The sequence below is a fragment of the Vicugna pacos genome, chromosome 28, assembly GCF_048564905.1.
Source record: "Vicugna pacos chromosome 28, VicPac4, whole genome shotgun sequence".
Taxonomy (NCBI): Eukaryota; Metazoa; Chordata; class Mammalia; order Artiodactyla; family Camelidae; genus Vicugna; species Vicugna pacos.
Window position 1 is genome coordinate 3,624,302 of NC_133014.1, and position 22,161 is coordinate 3,646,462.

The 22,161-nt window shown below is 52.5% G+C and overlaps 1 protein-coding gene and 1 long non-coding RNA gene across 2 annotated transcripts; both read right to left on the bottom strand.

The window, feature by feature from the left end:
• Positions 1 to 494: 494 nt before the first annotated feature.
• Positions 495 to 1,613, bottom strand: GPR45 (G protein-coupled receptor 45). Its single transcript, XM_072951628.1, has one exon. It carries the CDS (start codon positions 1,611 to 1,613, stop codon positions 495 to 497), a length of 1,119 nt encoding a protein of 372 aa, XP_072807729.1.
• A 19,391-nt stretch (positions 1,614 to 21,004) lies between these two features.
• LOC140690101 (uncharacterized) lies at positions 21,005 to 21,645 on the bottom strand. Its single transcript, XR_012065279.1, has 2 exons — positions 21,549 to 21,645; positions 21,005 to 21,303 (listed from the first exon to the last, which is right to left on the bottom strand). It is a non-coding gene; the product is annotated as an uncharacterized lncRNA (long non-coding RNA).
• Positions 21,646 to 22,161: the final 516 nt, after the last annotated feature.

Consider the following 22,161-nt stretch of genomic DNA (forward strand, 5'->3'; position numbering starts at 1 on the left):
GGCATCATCAGAAACGCACATCTGACCAACAGAAAGAACTCTGCCTGTGCCCACAACGCACGCCTCAAACAATGCCTCCAAATGCTGGAGCCCAGTGCAGGGAACAGCCACCCACGAGATGAACCTACGGGTTTCCCACCTCGGAATATGGCCAGTGGTGGGAAGAGACAGAGCCTTCCTCCTGCCCCACCTCAGCCCCCCTCTCTCCCTGCTCCCTCTCCTCCCTAACCTTCTGCTCAAATCCTCCATCACCACCCTATTTCCCCTTTTGTCTCGAGTGCCATCCAGTTTCCATCAGACACTGCCCTTCTGCAGCGAGAAACGAGGACAACCTGCCTTGCAAACTTGGGAGCCGCAGGTCACCTGGTAACAAACGAGTCCCTTTGTGCTTAAGAAGCCTGGATAAAGTGCCGCCGCCGCCTCCGGAGGTCCTGGTAGCGCAGCAGGGGGCGTGCGGGCACCTCCCCGCCCCTCCCGCCCCTCCCGCCCGCGCCCTACACCGCAGACTGGTTTTCGGCGCACACGTACACCGTGCTCGGCTGGATTTTCCTCCGGATCCGCTCAGGCACTTTGGGGAGGATCTGGAAGGTCTGCGGCAGCAGCTCCAGGCAGGCCTCGCGGAACTTTTTGATCCTCCAGCAGTAGACGATGGGGTTGAAGACGGACTTGAGGTAGCTGAGCCACAGGACGCAGGAGCTGGTGGCGTAGAACGAGGGGCCGCAGTAGAAGCCGCGGCTGAACACGGACAGCAGGCTGTAGACCGAGTGCGGCAGCCAGCACAGCGAGAAGCCCACGAAGAGGGTGAGGATGGTGGTGAAGGCCTTGGTTTTGAAGCTCAGGTCCAGGCTGACCTGCTGCTGGCGCTGCAGGCGCCGCAGGGCGGCGCGGGGCAGGCGCCGCAGGTCCAGGCTGTCGGACTGGTTGTGCACGCGCACGGCGCTCTTGCGCACCGTGTGCAGGATGCACAGGTAGGAGCCCAGCATGACGCCGAAGGGCGCGAAGAAGGCGGCGGCCAGCAGCGTCAGCACGTAGGCGCGGCCGGCCGGCAGCTCGGTGTAGCCCAGCACGCACTGCGGGGCGCGCGCCGGCACCTCCACCAGCGCCCGGCCGGCCAGCGACGGCGCCGCCACGCAGAAGGACAGCGCCCAGGACGCGGCGATGATCACCTTGGCCCGGCGCGGGTTCAGCCGGTCCTGGCGCTGGACGATGATGAGGAAGCGGTCCACGCTGATGATCAGCAGGACGGCCACGCCCTCCAGGACGAAGAACCAGTAGAGCGCGGCCGAGAGCCGGCAGAAGTGATCCCCGAAGCGCCAGCGGACGGTGATGAGGGTGACGGCGGTAAAGGGCATGCAGCACACGGACAGCATGATGTCGGAGAAAGCCAGCGTGGCCAGCAGCAGGTTGATGGCGGAGCGCATGGCCGGCCGCTGGTACACGATGACGCAGACCACCGCGTTGCCCAGGAAGCCCACCACGACCATCAGAGCCATGATGACGGCCAGGGACATCCTGAGCGGGGCGGGCGGCGTGGGCGCCCCGGGGTCCACCCCGAGGCTCGCGTTCAGCAGCGCGTACCGGTGGGTCTCCAAGGACGTGCCGTTACAGGCCATGGCGGAGGGAGTCTGGGCGGCGGGACAGGCGGGACTCAGCGCTTGGGTGGCTGCCGCGTTCCGTCTGCCGGCTGCATCTTCCTCCGGGCTGTCTCGGATCTCGAGGGCACTGGGATGGCTGGGAGAACCGTCTTTCCTCGGGAGCCCTAGCCGGGTCCACGGCTGCCTACGTGGATGCTGTCTGTGGCCTGGAGCTAAGAAGGGCGTGAAAGAGAAGCAGTTAGACCTTGCAAGCACCTGTTAAATAGAGCACCTTTTGCCTTTTACAGGTATTTTAAACATCAGAGTGGAGATGACTGGCTTATTTACCATTTGGGACATGGGAATTCACAGATACAGTGAGCCTTGTCACGCAACCCCGGGAAACCCAGTCAGACCGCCTTGTGGGGGACCAGAAAGTGGAGACACCTTAGGGCCACACCGGCTGCTGGGCTCCTCAGGGACACACCGGCTGCTGGGCTCCTCGTTAGAAGCCTTCCTCCTGCTTCCTTATCAATGCCTACGTGTTCCTCTGTGCTGTTCTGGGTTCTTTATAGTCAGTATCGTAGAGATCTCAAGTTGAAAGGATGAGGGTGATGTAAAAATTCGGAAGGCCTCAGACCACCTAGTCGAAAGGCACTGCGGGCGGCAGTGTCTCGGTGACATTACCTCAGCCCTCAGTGTTCCAGGTGACCCTGACTTGGCCACACATGCCCAGGACGGGCTCACTGCTGTGGTGAGCAGTTATCCATGCTCCTGGAGTCGGACTTGTATTATCAGAGATCTGGCATGTTATTTCACAGCGAGAAATAGCTTTCTGCAGACCACAAATGCTTGTGTCAGCCTGATCCAGTCCTTCTGTGCCTCGATTTCCCATCTGTGAAATGGAGAGAATCACGTATCTGCTCCTGGAGTTGTAGAGGCTTGTGCACAGCCTGGTACGAAGAAGGCCATTAACAAATCATTAGTCAGTGAGTCGTTGATAAACTCACTTCGCATCTTGCGCTGTTTCAAGTTCCTGGATTTCCGTCTCCTGGATGAAAGGGCAGGAACCGGTACAGGCGTGTGTGAAGGGGACTGAGTTCCTCCTGGAGCAGAGACTAAAGGGCCACCTAGTGAAAGTCATTCCCTTGTGGTCCAGACGCCTTTCAGCCCTGGCTGGTGCTCAGTCCTCCCGCGCCTCTCCACGCTGTAAGAGGGCACCTTCCGCACAAGAATTACAGGGACTGATTTCACGCTTAACTGAAGGAACAGATGGTGCGAGGAATTTTTTCTTTTTTAATATGTGTCTTGAGGTTGAATCAGATTAAAATTGTTTGGGCTTCTGGGCGACAACTTGTCTCAGCTATTTTAATCAAGCGTTTTGGTCACAGTCTTGCTGTTAATACCCAGATCAACAGCACTTTCCTTGCCTAGAGCTCGGGCACATTGCAGACCAAAGCAGGAAGTGACAGGCGGTCATGAAGGGTTCTAGGGCCTTTCTTTAGTCTGAAGCACCACTCGCTGCCTCTGCAGTGGTTTTCACTCAGAGGACTGACACCCGGGGTGGGAGAAGGAAACTGAGGAAGAAGCAAGTTGGGAGCAGAACCATTTCAAGGTATCGACTGTAGTTCCCAACCCAGCGATCCCACCTGGGAACTGGGAGGTCGTGCAGGTGTTAGAAAATGAACCAGCATCCTGAACTGAAGTTTAGTTAATGCGCTAAGGGAGGGCGACCAGCCTGCGCACCGGCTGTGCTCTGGTGTGAGCAGAAGCCCGGTGACCCTGTCCTCAATAAGCTGCGTCTACAAAAAGTATACAAGGGGGTTCTGACCACGAGCAGGGAGGAAACACCGCCATCCGTACATGAATTTACCACGGCATTTTCTAAAGCTCCTTCAGCCACCCCCTGGCCCTGCCGCTCCACTCTGTGCAGGGAGCCGTCCCCTCTCGACATCCAGGTGGGCCTCTGACCTTCACGAAAGGAGTGCACAGTGGACAAGCCCTGAGACCAGGTTTCTGGTGCCGAGGCTCCAAAAGAGGGCCCGTCTTTCAGGGGGCCACTCAAGGAGAGGGGTTCCAGACCTCTCTGAGCCCCTCAAGGATCTGAGCAGCCTAAGAAGGATGGTCCTGCAGCCAGAGCTGAGTCCCTGAGAGGATGTCACCATCCGTGTTGCAAACTTGCAGATGCAGGTTACAGATCTCCTCTTGAGCTGGTGACACGTAGCTCTGAGTTGATGGGAAGGGACAAAGTCTGAACTGTTTTTCATCCTATCTCATTTTCAAGGTCAGACATGAGAAAACCAGCCGGCCTGTAAGTTGACACGGAGACCGACAGAACCTGGCCGTTGGTGGGGGCAGGAGGGAAAGCAGTGTGCGGGCGGAGCCCCTGGTCCGAGCAGAGGGTGCCTGGGAGGACAGCTGTGCCGGGCAGCGGGGAGACCTGAGACCTGGAGGAGCAGGGAGGGCGGCGGGCAGCTTACAGGCTTAGAAGGAACACCTCCTGGTCATCGGGGGCAGTGGGCACCGCTGTGGCTTTTCAACGGGGGCTCATGTGTCCTTCCTCGTTGCCGCTACAACAGAATGTCCAGAGGGCAGGTCTGGTGGAGACGGCCAACTGCCTTACCACGTGTCCGAGGTGGGTCCAGCCCACAGAGCCCGCATCATGGTGGGTTCTGGGGAAGATAACTGACCCTTCCCACACGATGGCCACAGCAGTGGCTCCCCTATCCTCAGACCCCACTTGCTATCTCCCAGCAGCTCCCCGGCCACCTGTACCAATGGGATGGGTGCTCCCCTGCACCTCTGTGTCCTCTAAGCAAAGGTGGACACTGGCCTTCCTTGTGCCCGTGTCCTGGGTGCATGGAGAGTGTCCCTGGGGTGGGGTCACCACCCACTGCTGAGAACAAACCCTCAAAGCACTGTGCTGGGGAGCAAGCCCATCTTTGGGAACTGTTTTACAGAAACATTAAAAAAAGAGAAGTCAGGTGTTCACTGCATCCGGGAACACCTACATTCTAATTCACAGACTGAGAGATACATGCATAAACTCAATAGCAAAAAAACAAAGAACCCAGTCAAAAAATGAGCTGAAGAACTACATAGACATTTCTCTAAAGAAGACATCCAGATGGCCAACAGGCACAAGAAAAGATGCTCAGTGTTGCTAATTATTGGAGAAATGCACATCAAAACTACAATGAGGTATCACCTGACACTAGTCTGAATGACCATCATCAAAAAGTCCACAAATAATAAGTGCTGGAGAGGGGGTGGAGAAGAAAGCCTTCCTACACTCCTGGTGGGAATGTAGTTTGGTGCAGCCATTATGGGAAACAGTATAGAGGTTCCTCAAAAGAGTGAAAACAGACTTACCCTGTGATGCAGCAATCCCACTCCTGGGCATACATCCAGAGTGAACTCAAACTTTAATTCAAAAAGACACATGCACCCCAGTGTTCACAGCAGCAAGACATGGAAAGAACTAAACATCCATCGACAGATGACTGGATAAAGAAGTTGTGGTATATTTATACAGTGGAATACTACTCAGCCATAAAAATGCCATTTGCAGCAGCATGGATGGACCTGGAGATTATCATTCTAAGTGAAGTAAGCCAGAAAAAAAAAATCCCATGTGATATCACTTATATGTAGAATCTAAAAAAGACAAAAATGAACTTATTTACAAACAGAAACAGACTCACAGACATAAAAAACAAACTTATATTTACCAGGAGAGGAAGAGGGAAGGGAGGAATAAATTAGGAATTTGGGATTAGCAGATACAAACTACTGTATATAATAAAATAAACAAGGACCTACTGTACAGCACAGGGAACTACACTCAACACCCTGTAGTAACCTGTAATGAAAAATAATATGTATACACATATGTATTAATGAATCGCTATGCTCTGTGCCAGAGACTAACACAACATTGTAAACCAACTATACTTCAGTTTTAAAAAAATGGAAAAAAATGGAAGCATATTCTCCAGCAGAATTTGCTGTTTCTGCTGGTTCTTCTTCAGCCAAAAGGTGTGAAACTTGAAGGACTCATTCTCCAAAACTGTGGATATTGCTTTGGGTAACTAATGGGTAGTTTGTGATATTGGACTTCCAGTTCTTATGCCAGAAGAACACATGGTTCACAAATGCCAAATCTGAGGCAAGAATTCAGTTCGGGCAGATGGAGAAGTTTGCCATGGAAGCAGCTTGACTCTGTCATTACCCCCAGCCGTGTCACCTGTCTTTGATAAAACTCTCAAACAGATGGGATGTTTCAATTTCAGTAACTCTATTGGCAATGAAAAATATGCAAGGGCTGCCAGGGTTGATCCATCAGTAGCTGTGCCTAGGAGCAGGTGTGGGCCACATGTCTCAACTTCTAAGAAAAGTGAGCTGAGAAAGACCAGGTTGTTGTTTTTTTTTTGAATTTCTCTTCTCAGGCAAGAGTCGTGGGGGACATTTTTCAAATAGAACAGAATCGGGAAGGCTTTTAACAAAGCACATCTTGATTGACTATTCTTAGCCATGCCTGCCATGTCCTGTGTGCTCATTACGGCAGGCCTCAGCCCTGTCGTAGCTCAGTGGTTCTCTGAGCCTGTATGGGCATCGCGTAGAACTTGTTAAAAATGCAGATTATCCAGGCCGCCCAGACCGAGTCAGAACCCTGGGGTAGGCCCAGCAGGCTGTGTTTTAACAAGGGCTCCAGGGGATTTTAAGTTCTTGTCTGTGAGAGCCACTGACATCACCATTTATCCCACTGAACCCCACTGCTGACTAGTTCTACAGACAGCAGCTCTTTACCCAGAAAGTCCTAGAAAGAGACACCTGCACTAGGACCCGGGGGGTCTGGTTTGACCCTAGGTTGGGGAGGGTGGAGCTCAGTGGTAGAGCATGTGCTCAGGATGCACAAGATCCTGGTTCCATCCCCAGTACTTCCACTAAATAAGTAAAAATAAACAAACCCTGGGCTGTGCCACTTCCATAAGATGTAAATGGAAGTGCACGCCTGACTTTTATGTTTACAGCAAGTTAGAGTTAGTATTTTGGAGCAAGAGCCGCGGTGACTTTCAGCAAGAACGGAGAGGAAACGAGGAAAGTGGCTCAGAGACTCGGCAGGACCAGCGAAGGTCGGAGCGCAGTGGGGCCGCGGGCAGCCGTGGTCAGGCCCCTGGCCCCCAGCTGCCCTCGGGCACGGCTTACACTCACAGCTGCTTCTGCAGCGAGGCGGGTGACAACTCCTTGCCCACTCCAAGTTAAAACCTGTCGGCTGCAGAGAAGGTCGGATTCCGTGCGAGGTCTGTGGGAGACGCAGGGTTGCTCGAGGGTCCAGCCGCTGTCCAGTGTCTGTTCGAGCCACGGCGCTGCCCCCAGATCACATATGAAGAACATCCCCAGGACCCAGTGGAGTGACCAGGCTCAGGGCCAGAGAGGGTTAAAGTACCCTGAGCCCATTCGCTGCTCCGGGGCCAGGCACCCCTGTTGGGAAACTGGTCTCCGGGGCCAACTTCCAGGATTCTGCATAAGTACAGGGTCCAATGCAGAAGACTGTTTTGGCCGGGGGTGGGGTCCGGGGGAAGGAGGTAATTAGATTTATGTACTGATTTATTTTTAGAGGACGGACTGGGGATTGAACCCAGGACCCCGCACATGCTAAGCACGGGCTCTACCACTGAGCCACACCCTCCCTCCCAGACGGAAGTTTTGCTCTGACCAAAGAAACAGTAGTAATACGTAGGCTTTTGATAAGACTTTAAAACATACAAAATATTCCCCAAATGCGCTTTTTCCCTTCTCACGGCTGCTGGCCGGCACATCAGTATTCCCACTTACAGCTGGGGTGACGCGGGCGGAAGGGGAGGGATGGCACCCCCCACCCTTCTCACCTCTCTCAGGCTCTGACCTCCTTTCTCCGTCCTGGGGGCCTGGTCAGCAGTGCCCAGTCCGGGAGCAGGTGGGTTTCGTCATGTGGACAGATTCCCTTCCACAGAGTCCGATGCTGACTCAGAGCCCCTGACTGCCCACCTCGCTCCAGCTTTGAGAAGGAACCGTGGGTGTTAGAAGCCCCTCTGAAAAGTCCGAGAACGCACCCAGCTTCACCAAAGGCCTGATTTTTGCATCTTCCCGTTAACTCTCTTTCTTTAAAGGAGGCTGACGCATGTGGCTCACTTAGGGACATTGGTTTCCAAGTGAATCCTTGGAAATTGTGTTTATGCATTTCACTGTTAAAAGCCAACATTTCCCGCCCTTTCTGAACGAGTTTAGAGGCACTGCAACTAAGGTGGGGTTTTTTAAGTCCCTGAACCAAATATGAAGATTTTGCTAGAGGCACAAAGCATATGGTACTTATTTAAAAATAGGTATAGTTTGATGTTTTAAAGAAATTCGAGACACTGAGCACTTTTTCAAGATGCTAAAAAGCTGAGACCTGCCAATGTCCTGTTTCTCCAGGTAGAATATGTGATGTCGCACGCAGACGGCCCCTGGGGCTCCCAGTGCAGCTGTGGCCCCTTTAAATCTGAGAAACCCTGATGCCCCTCATTGCATCCCTGCTGCTTTGCGAAACCTTTTTCCTTCTCCAAAATCACATCTGAAGGTGCCCTTCCCTCTGCTCTAACTTGTCTTCCTCAGATACTATTTTTAAACTCCTTTTGTTACCTTTGCAATTTTTCTAACATTTTACGCCCCTAATTTGAAAAAAAAAAGAAAACCCTAAATCTGGTAAGAACATGCTTTTTCATTTGTAATAAGGAAGTCAGACACAGGTGATGTACTTAATTCAAATGATGTTTGATGGTATTTTAATGTTTTTAACAGCTCTACTGATGGCCATCGTGACCGCTGTGAGGTGATACCTCATCGCAGTTTTGATTTGCATTTCTCTGATAATTAGTGATGCTGAGCACCTTTTCATGTGCCTGTTGGCCATCTGGATGTGTTCATTTACTGTGCTGTCTTCCAGAGACTAACACAACATTGTAAGTAGACTATACTTTAATTAAAAAAACCCCGCAGCTTTATTGAAACACAATTTATGTATCACAAAGCCTGCCCAGTGTAAGTCTACAATTCACTGATTTTTAGTCAGTTTATAATGTTGCGCCACGGTCACCACTTTTAGGATGTTTCCATCACCCCAAAGAGGACTCCTTGTGTCTGTTTGCCGTCAGCTGATTGAATTTTTAATAGTGTTTTTAATTTATTTTCCAAAAAAGAGTCCCTAACAGCACCTAAGAACTTGACAGTTGGATGGAGGGCTGTTCATGCAGCAGCCCCCACCTCCTCACCTTCCTACCTGGGCCCTGAGTGAGGAGGGAAGTGGTACTGAAGAGGCTCCCTTTGTAATAAAGATGAAATGTCACTTGAATCATTTTGGCCCTTCAGCCCTGGCCTTGATGTAAGTGACTCTGAATTCACCAGTGTCAGTTGGGCAGGGAACAGAGCAAGCTCAACTCATTGACCCTGGCGTCCACCAAACTGCCACCCGACCAACATAAAGTCATGATGGGCCCGTGAGATACAGGAGGCCTGGGAGCCGGAAGGAGGCGGCCAGGGAACTCCAAAGATCCGAACCCCAGTCTGGCCCTGCTTCTCAGCCTTGAAACGTGAACATTTGCAACTTTCCAGCCTCCGTTTCCTTTGTGGCACCAACCCCACAGGATGGTGGAGAGCAGCACCTTGCAAATCACGAGGCGTGGTTAGGAAGGGGCCCCGCCAGGGCCAAGGGCAGGGTCAGTTCCAGGCACACAATTGTGCTGGGCTTGGGGATGGTCGGAGCCAACAGTGGGGACGGGGGTGCTCCAGGGTACTGTCCCCAGCTTTGGCTTCTGAATATGCTAGAGTTTAAATGGATGGCATCTCGTGCCCCGGGGAACGTCCTTGACCCCGTTACCGGGGCTGCTCAGCTCGCACAGAGCACGCGCAGGGATGCTGGCGCGCCCTGGGCCGGCCTTCTGAACTTCCCGCGAGCTGGGCTTTGGTACTCTTCTTAGGAGTGGAGGAGACGCAGGCCTGCAGGGGTAGCTCTTGGGTTAAATGTTGACCCTGCTGTTCGTGAGCCCCTGGCCCCAGGTTTCCTCTTCTGAAAACGTGCAGGTTCCTCTCTGCCTTGGCAGGACCAGCGCAGCACCTGCCACGTGCACTGGGCGCGGCTCCCTCTGAGCCCCTCTGCTTCCCTGTGACGCCTGACAGCAGGGCCGTGTCGGGCAGCAAATCAACCCTGCAGACGGACGTCCGCTGGCTCGCAAAGACGTTCATGAGACACCAGGGGAAAACGAAGGTGAAGGAAGAGCTTACGGAATTTGACCCTCACTAAAAAAATGCACATGTTAAAAATGAATGTGGACACGAATGAACTTATTTACAAACCAGGAACAGACTCACAGACACAGAAAACAAACTTGTGGTTACCAGGGGAAACGAGGGTGGGAAGGAATAAATTGGGAGTTCGAGATTTGCAGATACTAACTACTATATATAAAATAGATAAACAGTAAGGTCCTACTGTATAGTGCAGGGAACTATGTTTAATATCCTATAATAAACCATAATGGAAAAGATAGGAAAAAGAATATATATATAAATATATATATGTATAATTGAATCACTTGCTGTACACCTGAAACTAACGCAACACTGTAAATCAACTAGACTTTTTTAAAAAAAAAAGGATTCTCCGATGTGCTAGGCAGGGATGGAAAATAGACAGTGAGATGGAGGGAAGGGGAGGGGACATGCAGAATCTGCTATTTCCGGCCATTTCTTTGGCAGCAAGAAAATCCTTTGCTGAATCAAGGGGCTGGAATTTAATACAATTCCTTATCAAGAAAGGCAACTTACTAATTTAAACCTAAGGCCAAACTATTTCAATACCAGCTGCTCCGAGTTCTAGTAATTCCCAACATACTTTGATTGCGCAGGATTTTAATAACATCAAACATGTCTTCTCCAGCATGAGGAACACATTTAGTTCAAACACAGCCATGATGGAAAACATGTGAAGCACCCAGTCAAGCCACAGGGGCGACCGGCCCGCAGGTCAGCGATTTCCATGTGGGTTTTCCCCTAGATCAGCCAGGAGAGCTTCGTTGGCCATAATGGAGACTCGGTTCAGGTTTCTTGAGATCGTGTTTAACAATGCACTCAAAGACACAAGCCTGTTCTGTGTTAACCTCGCTGAGTAACATTATCCAAAGGTCTGGAGTGTGCACAAAACGATGCCTTGGTTCTTTGTTGGAGCCAAAGATGGTGCAAGAGCAGGGGCGGTGGGTGTCCCGGGCTCTGACTTTGCTGTTCTCACACATTCTCCCTAAGAGGTCACTTCTTTTCCAAGATTTCAAACACCCCCAAGATGCTGCTCGGACCCAATTCCACAAGTCAAACCCATCTCCCTTTCTTGAATTCCGAAGTCCATGGACATCAACTCTTGGTTAGTTTCCACCCAACATGCCTGAATCGAAACTCAGCATCTCCACCCCAGTGGGACCCTCCCCCATTGCCCCATCTCAACAACCGATCTCAATGCCCTCCTAGTTCCCGAAGCAGCATCCTGGGGTCATCCTTGACCTCTCCCTCCCCTCGCCCCATGCCTCCAGTCTATCCTCTGTCTTAAGAATCTCCAAAATCAACCCACTTCTCTCTGGTGACTGTTGCGTCATACCCCCGTGTGTGTCCTGAGTTGTAAGATGCATTCCTTACTGCGCACTATTGTGAAGACACGGTTGAAAAATGCTGATGGACAAGACCATTCGTGAGCCGGCCCTGGCTGCCCCCCAGGCCCCTCCTCCTCCCCTCTTGCAAGTTTCTCTAGTCACCTGCAGCATCTCCAGCACCCATCTGCCTGCTACCTCCGGCCCTTTGCACGTGCTTGCCCCTTCCAGCCTTGCATGCCTCATCCTCACTCTTCAGATCTCAGCTGAACTGTCCCTTCCTCATGGAAGCCTTCCTTGACCCCTAGGCAGGGATAGGCCACCTGCCTTATGTCCCCAAATCACCCTGTCTGAGCCCTTGTGGCACACATCACAGGGTAGTATGGTGCAGTGGTTTGTGTCTGCTGTCTCACTGCTGGCTCCACTGGGGCGGGGATTACACCTGTCTTTTTGCCTCTGAATCCCTGGCACGTAGCGGAGTGTCTGACCTAAAGCGGGCGCTCAGGGGCCGCGTGCTGAGTGAGTGCACGAGCTCGTTCATCAGCTCAAGGCTGCTGAATCAAGGGCTGCTTGAGCCCCCTGCTGCGCAAGACCCTGCGGTCATATGGAGACAAACAAGGAAACATCGCCGCCTGGAATTCAGAGGTGATATTCCCTGACCTCTGCAGCGGGCCTGCTGCTTCCCTGAGGATGAGCAAGTTCAGGACCAGAGCATCCCATGGGATGAGGAAGAGGATGGAGGAAGATTCTTTTGTGCCCAAAATAAATCAAGCAAACCCTTCCCGGCTCACACGCTGGACTTCAGCATGTGACTTCCAGCACAGAAATCTTATGTTTCACATAAAATTGTTATATGAAAATTACATTTATATTTATATTCCATATAAAATTTCATGTGGAATAGATATGAAGCCCGTAGTTTACTCAGAACTTTGATATTTGGGGGCAGTGACCAGGTGTCATTGCTTATGCCCAAGCTGGACACGGGGACTTTGCCAAGTCCCCACTGCGTCCACCTGGGGGAGAAGGAACACATGATACGTACCAGCTATTCACACCTCATCGCTTCATTCATTCACATTCACTCCGGATTAATCCTGTCTGAAATAAAATGATGTTGGGCAGACAGGGGAGGAACTCGGGGTCAACCCCTGAGACCAGGACGGAGGAAGAGGACGAGACGGGCAGAAGAGAGGTCCTCCAGCACCTGCTGGGTCCCACCCTTCCCCGACCCCGCCTGCCTGAATGGCCACAGTCAGGGCACCGAGTCTTCCAGAATCACGTTTATTTACCTACAAAGAGAGGCGGTAACGTCTTCGCCTGAGCTTGTTGGAAGGATGAAGACAAACAGAACTTCGAGGTCAACTCTGCAGGTTCTGGACGCAGGAGCTGCAGTGAGGAGGCTACTGGGGGGCACCCTGAATGGCCATGAGGGCGGGAGGTGGGGGCACTAAAACAGGGGTCTTCCCACCCCAGGAGCCTTCACCTGGGGGCCCCAGTGGGGGTGGGGAGCCAGGACAGGAGAGCCTCGCAAACCCGGGGCTGACAAGGTGTTACCAGGGACGCTAGACACCCAGGCCCAGGGGACTAACAGGACTTGTTAACGTCATGAAGCCACGAGATGCACTTCCTGCACTGGCTTCATTGTCTTTTTCCTTTCTGTACCTGTGAGCCTCTGTGTCCAGCAGACGTCCCCCCGCCCCCGGCAATACAATGCCTTCCTTGGTGCCCAGGTCAGTTTGAGGAACCACTTAAAGGAGGGAGCGACTCCTGCCTGGCTGCTCCCTCTCTGCCTCCGAGTCCCGCTTGTCTGAGTGAATGTGCTGGAGCACCCCAGGCCCGGGGGGGTCCCCGTCTCCCAGGAAGGAAACGAGGCCCCTGGACCCAGGGAGATCCAACACCCCCGCTCTGTTCAGAGTCATGGTGACCAGTGGAGGCTGGAGAAAGCTAATACAGACCACGCGAGGGAGGCTGTGTGTCCTCAGGCGTTTAATAGGGAACATGCACAAGACAGCCGCCCGGCTTTGAAAGGTGGTTTGTTTTCCTCGAAGAAAGCTGGAGGGCAGATTCTCAGGGAGTTTCTCAAAGACATTTGTGAAAGTGAGGAAAATGAGGGCCCCACCTGGCCCTCCTTCCCTCTTTGGGGTGAAGGTGGGTCAGACCATCCTGGGGGGGGGTGGGTCTTTCCTTCCGATTCACTGATGCAGGTGTGAGGGTGGATTTTGTGTCAACCTGGTGAGGCCACAACACCCCGATATTGGTCGAACATTGTTCTAGATGTCTGTGAAGGTTTTTGGGTTTTTTTTCAATTTTAGTTTTATTGAAGTGTAGTTGATTTACAATGTTAGTTTCAGGTGTACAGCAAAGTGATTCAATTATACACATACATACGTGTGTATATATATGTATTTTTCAGATTCTTTTCCATTATAGCTCCCTGTGCTGTATAGTAGGTCCTTGTTGTTTACCTATTTTATATACAGTAGCGTGTGTCTGTTAGCATTAGTAGGAATAATAATAATAGTAATAGTAATAATAATAATAATAATAATAATATAAAAACAACAAGAATAAGTAGGACCCAAAGACCTAAACATAAGACCAGAAGCCATTCAACTCCTAAAAGGAAGCCGAGAAGGAAAGGTTCCCGACTGTGAGCCAGGCAGTGACTTGCTGGACATGACACCCAAAGCACAGGCAACGGACATATTCGTGCAGCAAAGGAAACAGTCGACGGAGTGACAAGGCAGCCTACGGGATGGGGGAAAATACTTGCAAGTCAAACATCTGGTAAGCAGTTAGTATCCAAATACACAAGGAGTTTTACAGCTCGGCAGCACCACCAACAAAAACCAGACTGAAAACGGGCAGAGGTCTTGAACAGACACTTCTCCAAAGAAGACATCAAAACGGCCAAGGAGCACACGAAAGGGCGGTCCACACTGCTCACCATCAGGGACATGCAGATCAGAACCACAGTGAGGCATCACCTCATACCCATTAGAATGGCTGTTATCAACAATAAACCAAAGAAAACGAAATAGAAAAGGCCCAGCACTGGTGAGGGTGTGGAGAAACCGGAACTGCGCTGTCAGGGGATGTGGAATGGTCTCCACGGACATGAGCGCGGAGGCTCCTCAAAAAATTAAAAATACAATTACCGTACGATCCAGCAAGCCTCCTCCTCGGTGTGTACCCACAAGAAGTTGAAAGCAAGATCTTGAAGAGATATTTGCACACCCATGTTTACTGCAATGTTATTTACAATTGTCAAAAGATAGACGCCACCCAAATGTCGATCGACAAGTGAATGAATAAAGAAAATACGGTATAAACAGACAACGGAATGTAATCAAGCCTTAAAAAAAAAAAGGAAATTCTGAGTGACTGACAGGCTACAATGTGGATGAACCTCGAGGACATTATGCTCAGCGGCGTAAACCAATCACAACCAGACAAATACTACCGACTTACATCAAGTGACTCAAATAATCAAACTCAAGGGAACAGGAAGCAGCCCGGGGGGGCCACGGCTGCGGGGGGGGGGACGGGGAGCGGTTTGGTGGGCATGGACCCACGGTTCTGCCGGGTGAAGATGGTTCTGGAGATGCGCTGCACAGTGTGCGTGTATTTGACACAGTTGGACCATGCACTTCAAAATGCGTACTTGGTAAATTCTGTGTTCTAAGTTTTTTACCACCATTAAAATTAAAACAAAAAAATTTAAACCAAAAAAAACCAAAAAACACCCCAAAGCCTACTATCATTTATGGATCGCTGCGCCAGGCGCCGGGCTAAGCTCCTGACAGCTGCTCTTTCGTGTGATCTGCACAGCGAGTCTGGCTGAGATGGGGACGGTGAGTTAACCTGTTTTGCAAAGGAAGTAACTAAAGTGGGGTCACAGGCTTAGAGGGCTGAGCACCGAGCGAGCGACACAGCGGGGGTGAGGTCTCCCTCCAAGCCCATTCCTGTCACGTCCCCGTCGCCTTGCGGGGCGGTGGGGGGATCTGGGCTGGGGTGACATTCTCCCACCTCGCGGGGGGCTCAGGCCTCGGGCACGGTCAGCAGGTGAGCCGGGTGCTGGGAAGGGGCCGGCTGCAAGACTGGTAGTTTGGTACGAGGGCTGAGGGACGGTTCTGTGGATGGAGGTGGGGGCGTGGTATGTTTCTAAGTCAATGCAAAGCGTTTGGGAGAAGTTTGTGGGGACTGAGGGGCCCAGTTTCCAGAAACAACAAACCAGACGTCGCTTCCCTCGGCCCCATCATCTGAGCGGCCAGTATTGAATCACTAAGAGCAGGGAGGGGAACGCAGCGTTCAAGTCAGGAAACTAAGTCTAGAGCGTGTGCTGGGGGTGTGCCAACCTCCCTGAGGCTCCTGGCGGGTCGGGACGCTTCGAGGGGCCGTGGCTGGAAGGGAAGCCCTGGGACCAGCCCGGGAGTCTGGGATGCGGGGCTCTCACCACAATTCCTGACCCTGACTCCAGGCACCCGACCACCTCTTCCCCGTCCACTCAGCTGCCGTCTCTCCTAGAACCAAGTCTGGTCATTTCCTCGTCATCCCTGAGCTGCGTGTCTTGCTTCTTACTTAATGTTAGCAGAAGTGATGGACGAGGGCCTCCCCGGGCAGGCCCCGAGCCTACAGTGCTCACTGTGTCTGTTCCCCATGGCTGACCCGTCCACAGTCCTGAGGCCACCCCTCCCCGTGACAGGACGTCATCCAGCAAATCTCCTTTCTGTCTCTTGCACTTCCCTTCACTCCAGCAAAACTGTGGGGGTTGGTGGGGGTTGGTCAGTGACCTCCACAGAGAGGAGTTCCTGACGTACTTCACACCCGAGGGGACTGATTTTAACAGTCCCTAATTCAGCATCCGTGCAGGGGGCGGGGCCTGGTTCCAGGACACGTGACCCAGTCTGGGCCAATGTGATGCAAGGAGACTTGCTCGTGGGGAAGACCTGTGCTCCCGTCTAAACGAAGGGAGGGGCTCGGCCATTCTGTCTTGAGACGGCACAGGACTGAACAACCAGATGGGCCCCTTGGAGCAGGGGGACCACTTGTCCAGCCCGACTATCTCTACTGCTAAAGCAACCTTTGGCTCCATTTCCTCTTCATGGAAGCCAAGCGTGTAGTAATAGGCAGGCCCACAAAGTGAGAGCTCTTGGTGGTGATGTCAGGGACGTCACCGCCTGCAGGGTCGCTGGTTTCTCCAGCCCGACATCCTTATTTAACATATGAGGACCTGCGGTCCAGGAGTGGAATGCCCTGCCCGAGTCCCTTGCTGGTTAGCAGAAGAGCCACTTTGACGGTTTAGGGTGCAGGGACCGCCCATATCCAATCTTGCAGCCCATCCAGTAAGCTCTGTGCTTCAGCCAACCCAGCACACCCCAAAGGACAGGAAGTCCTCCTGGGATGCGCCTGTCTGAACCCACCCTTCCTCCCCGCTCCCTTGGTGCCCTTGCTCCACCTGGTCTTAGAGTTCAGCACGCAAATAAATTAATTCTCGCTGGGGCGGTGGGGACTTCTGAGTTACCACTGATGCTTCAGAAGAGGCAAGCTCAGGATAAAAGGAGTAACTTTCCTGAAGCAGGATTTCAGGGCATTTGTTTAAACCCCACAACATCAGGTCCTGCTGACTCTGCCTTTGACCTGCCTGACCTGCCAAGGGCAGCTTCCCCAGCCAGTTCACTTTCTTCCTGGACGTAGAGAAGGCAGGACCATCCTATGCCTTCCGAGCACAGACTTGGCCGCTGTTACCACAAAGTGCTACGAGGAGCCCCAGAGATTCAGCTGCCTGGCCGTCTGCTCACACTGGCCACTCAGAGCAGAAACAGTGCTTGGATACGCCAGGCCCTGGGCCAGTGCTCTCATAAACCAGCCCATTTGCTCCGGTACTACATGGAAGAAACTCAGACAATCAATGCTTCTTGTAAGGAAGGCTCAGGTTTCCTAAGGAAACAAGGTGAGAGTCATCCTGGGACAACCAGGAGACAGACTCCAGCCTGGAAACCAGGTTCAGAATGACACAGATGTGCACACTTTTCCCCCAGCGTGTTGAACATAAACACAGCCACAGCCAGAGCTGTCCACCTGCTGATCTGTTCTCCTTCCGGGGGACACTGATGCTACTGGTGGCAAAAGCATGAGCCTGTCCCCTCCCCTAGCTCCTGTGACTCTGTCCTCTGCTCCTCAATCCCAGAAAGCCCACACGGAGGGACTGGGGCCAGGGGCTTCCTCCTTCCCACTCTGTCCAGTAACCACCCAACAAAACACGCACCGCCCCCCACCAACCCAGAGAAACCGTGGAAGATAATCAATACTTGCTCTTGTTTGAAACCATTAAACTTGAAAGATGGGATATACAAACAGACAGAATTCTGTTCCCCAAACGCTGCCACCACCAACGGGTTTCCAACCAGGAAACAGAGCTGCACCCTTGGCAGCAATCAGCCCAGAAGAGTCAGGACTTGGTCAGTAACTGCCAGTTTCCCTATTTTTTGCCTCTGCTTCCAACTCAGGACCAACTAACAGATCTCCCAACCAGTCATATAACAAGATGCGCTGCTTGGAGCTGGCCCACCTCCAGCATCGCTAGGCCAAGTACCTCCCATCAGAACAGACCTGGAGCCTTCCTTTCCTTCACTATAAAATTTTGCCACTCCCCTGCCTGCCTCTGAGTCTCTGCCAGACACAAAGTGATGCTGGCTGTACTATTGGTAATTTTAAACAATCTAATGATAACAAGATAAAACATCAGTTATGTAAGTGGCATGAAAATTTACAAAATACCGTGGGAGAACTCTTAATGTTCCGAAGGAAAAAAAAAAAGACCATGCTCCCCTACCACTGGGAGCTAACCCGACCTCAACGAGATGGACATGGACGTGGACATTCTGCCTGTGGCAGGAACACATGCCACTCTAGTGAAAGCAGGGCCATCCTGGGTGGTCAGCGGGGCCACCTGGCAGGAGGCAGTCGGGCAGCTGGAAATATTTGCTGCAGAAGCAGGTTCATGCCGTCACCTCCACGGAGACACAGACACCACTGGGAGGCAAATTTCTCACCAAAGATAACGTTCTCTGTCTCTTTTTCACTCCCCTTCATCCCCTGCCCAGCTCTGAAATGCAGCCGGGGCTCCAACGTCTTGCTTAACAGAGACACTCAAAGTCAGACTCACAAGATGGGATGAGAGGTTGTTGGGACGGCAGCTGAGATCAGGGGTGGGACACGGGAAGACCCTTTCTGCGGGCATTTGTGCCACCAGCCTGGTGCGGGCAGTGGGCACCACCAGCGGCCCCACTGACATGATGGACCATGACTGTGTGCGTCTCTGAAGCACTTTCCCAGCAGAAAGTCTCCGTCAAAGCTCTATTTGAACATCCCCACGAGTGGGGTGACCAGTGAGCAGTAGGGTAGGTACCAGCATCTCCACTGATGATGAGGACAGTGAAGCCCAGGGCGGCTGGCACACAGTCAGCAAGAGAAGAGAAAAAACTAGACTGATGTGCGCTGAGTTTACTGAAGGACCACTGTGTTCCGGACCCCTGACAGTGCCGCACCGCCTTGGTTACCTGGTCTGCAAAAGGGCGCTGACAGTGGGGCCTTCTGGCAGCAAGGAGATTATGACTTGCTGAGGACTCAGGTGATGATTAGCGTGTTTTAGCAATAAGGTATTTTTAAAATAGAAGTATACATATTGTCTCTTTAGACATAACGCTAGTGCACACTGAATTGACTACAGTATAGTGTAACTATAACTGTTATATGCACTGGAAAACCAAAAAATTCATGTGACTCATTTTATTGCAATATTTGCTTTATTGTGGTGGTCTCGACCCCAAGCCGCGGTATCTTGGAGGTGGGCTTGTATCTAAATCAGCTTCTTTTCATTTCAAAATCGACCACAGATTTTCCATGATGACAGCAAAACACAGTAATGTGCTCTATCTAATTCTCCCTGTTAGATGAAATAAAATACTTGGCAGCCTGACAACAGAAATACCAGGAAAAGACAGAGTCAGTAAGGTCCCCTTCCTCAGAAGCGCATTAGAAGTACAGTGATCAGGGTTGTGTTGTGGAATCACCTTAGATGAAAAGGGTGCACATCCAATTACTTCACGTGATAACAAGTTCAAATCATTAGAAATCTGTCCCTGATAGAGTCTTTGAACTTTCTGCAAAAGCTAATTTAAGCATCTCGGTGTTTTCTCAGGCTGCCATTCAGAGTTGAGACTGACTTCCACCCATGATTGCACTCCGCTATTTCAATTCCTCAGTTTCAGAGTCCAAGGCAGTGAACCAGTTGTCAATGAGGTAGGTGGCCTTACATATAAATGGAAGTGTTTCAAAAGAGATAAAAACCAAACTCTTCAAATCAGACAGGACAGAGGGAAACAAAATATGAATCTGTTACCAATTCATATACAAAAGGAAAAAACTGGAACATGCAAAAGAAAATAAAATATTGAAAACTTCTAAATAAAAAAAACACTTTAACATGCCTATTATAATTTTTAAAATTTCCGGAGACTGTAGCTCCAGTGAAATTACATTCACCTGGTCTCCTAGTCGCCAATGACTGACTTCCTTCCCCATTAGTGCCGCAGCGCTGTGGTTCTCGAACTTAGGGAGTATCTGTGTCGCCTGCACGGATGGGTCCCCGTCAGAGGTTCAGACTCAGAGTCAGTTTCAGAGTCAGGAGGTCTGGAGTGGAGCACAAGAACCTGCATTTCTAAACCCCCAGGTGCTGCTGCTGGTCTGGGGACCCCACTCCGAGAAGCACCACCAGAGACCATCGCTAGTCCTCACCTTACCTAACTTCTCATCTCCATGACACTGGGGACCACCGCCTAGACCTCTGAACACTGCACTTCTCTTGCTTCCTCTGCTGCGTCTCCTCTTCTGCATTTCTAGCATCCTGATGTTCCTCGAGAGGTTTTATCCTCAGCGTCTGCACTTTCACTGAAGTCGTACCAGGGGACCTCCCTCACTCTGACGCCTTCAGTCACCACGTACACATGGGCGGCCCCAGGCTGCAGCTCCACCTGATAAAACGTGGGCTTCACAAGGGCCTGGTTCAGTGTCTTGGCCACAGTAGCACCCCAGGTGGCCAGAGCACGCCTGGCATATAGAATGTGCTGGATAAATTTTGGTTACAACTTCCTGGTAGATAGTTCTATCCAAATGTCTCCCAAGCTAACTGGCAAGCTGAAATTAACAACAAAATATATGTAAAAAATGATTTTATAAACTAGATTTCCCCCTCCTATTTCCATTGGTACCAGCATCCACCCATTTTGTCATATCTAAGAAACCTAAGGGCCTTAGGTGTTTGAGGAGTCTTAAACTCCGGGAATGAGAGCAGCTGCCCGGGGGTCCGCAGTATGCTAGCCATGATCACTTCCTTCTTCCAGAACTGGAGGGACAGGACACAGGGCGAACCAAAACACTGCCCTAGTCAAGAGGAGTCCTGTAATGACTTTGGGACAACAAAATTTTCCAAGCATGTCAAGAAATTTAGAATTATCTAGTTGCCTGTCTTGGGTGAGAACACAAAAAGTGGACATCCAAGGTTCATTTCTAACCAGTAGGCAAAAATGCAGAGGACCCAGGCGCCTGCTTCCTGGAAGTTACTTTACATAAGGAGAAGGTCCCCTGTGCTGCTCACTTTGGGCTTCCTAGCCGTCCTAACTGAAAGCACCCCTGCCACGTTGGTCTGACTGTGCCCCTTTTCCTGATGGGAAAACGGAGGTCACTAACTGGCAACGGACAGACGACTGAACGACCCCTGCAGACGCGTTTATTCCTAATTTGAGGTACTCCAGCGCTTTTTCAAAGTATTACCCATGAAAAGGAAATGATCTGATAAAGTTGGCGTTACACAGAGAAACGAGGAGGCGAGGATGGAGCGAGCTGGGCTGGGCGACGGTCAGCGATGGAGATGGGGTTGGTGATGGTGATGGTGATGGAGATGGAGATGGTGGTGGTGGTGGTGGTGGTGGTGGTGACGCTGACGCTGGCCGGCTCCTCTCCTGTTTCTTCACCACTGCCTGTCCTCTGCCTCCTGCGTCCCCGCGTGGCCTCTGCCCGGAGAAACAGCCGACAGGATTTGCACCCAAGTCGCACGTCCGCGGGCGCTAGGCTGCGGCGCCCAGCGAAGCGGCACCGCGACTCCGAGCGCGGCGGCTCCGCGCCCCCCGCTCCTCCAGGCGCCCCCCGCGCGCCGCAGGACTAGGCCGGCCCGCACGGCCCGCATCCCCCGCAGGGAACGCCCGCGACCCCGGCCCGCCCCCCGCCGAGCCCCACCGCCTGGCCGCCGGTCACTTACGCCTGCGATGGGCCCGCCGCCCCGCGGCCCGAGACAAAGGCTGCGCGGCCGCTGCGCCGCCGGCTGCTCCTGCAGCGGCGGCTGCGGGGACCCGGAGGAGGATGGGGCGGAGGAGACGGGGGAGGGGGAGGGGCCGCGGGGGAGGGGCCGCCGCGCCGCCGGCCACCCGGCTGGGGCCGCCCAGGCCCGAGCCCTCCTCCCGGGCGCCGTCCTCCCGGGTGCTCGGCCGAAAACCTCCCCCCAGGGACCAGGGTACCGCCCCTCGGAGGGCGGAGTGAGAGGAAGAGGACGCGAAGGAGGGAGACTGCGTGTGTGTGTGTGTGCGTGTGTGTGCGTGTGTGTGTTCCTCCTTCCTAACCACGATCCTCTCCATCCACCCCCGCGTCTCCAGCGAGCTGCGGAAAACGCCAGACTGTCTCCCCTGGGCAACCCTGGAGGCGCTCCCACCCACCACCTTTGCGGCGCGCGCCTCTCCCGCTGACTGGCCATTTCTCTGAGAGCAAAACTGAGGCCGGGAAGGTTAAATGCGCGAAGACGCAGGGCCGGGGAGAGGCTCGCTTGGGCAGAAGGCCAGGGGCGCGAGCCCTTTAAGGGCGGGATCCACCTCTTACAT

Bases quoted from the DNA above. Each gene is read 5' to 3' on its own strand.
- GPR45 (XM_072951628.1), bottom strand. From the start codon at position 1,613: ATGGCCTGTAACGGCACGTCCTTGGAGACCCACCGGTACGCGCTGCTG.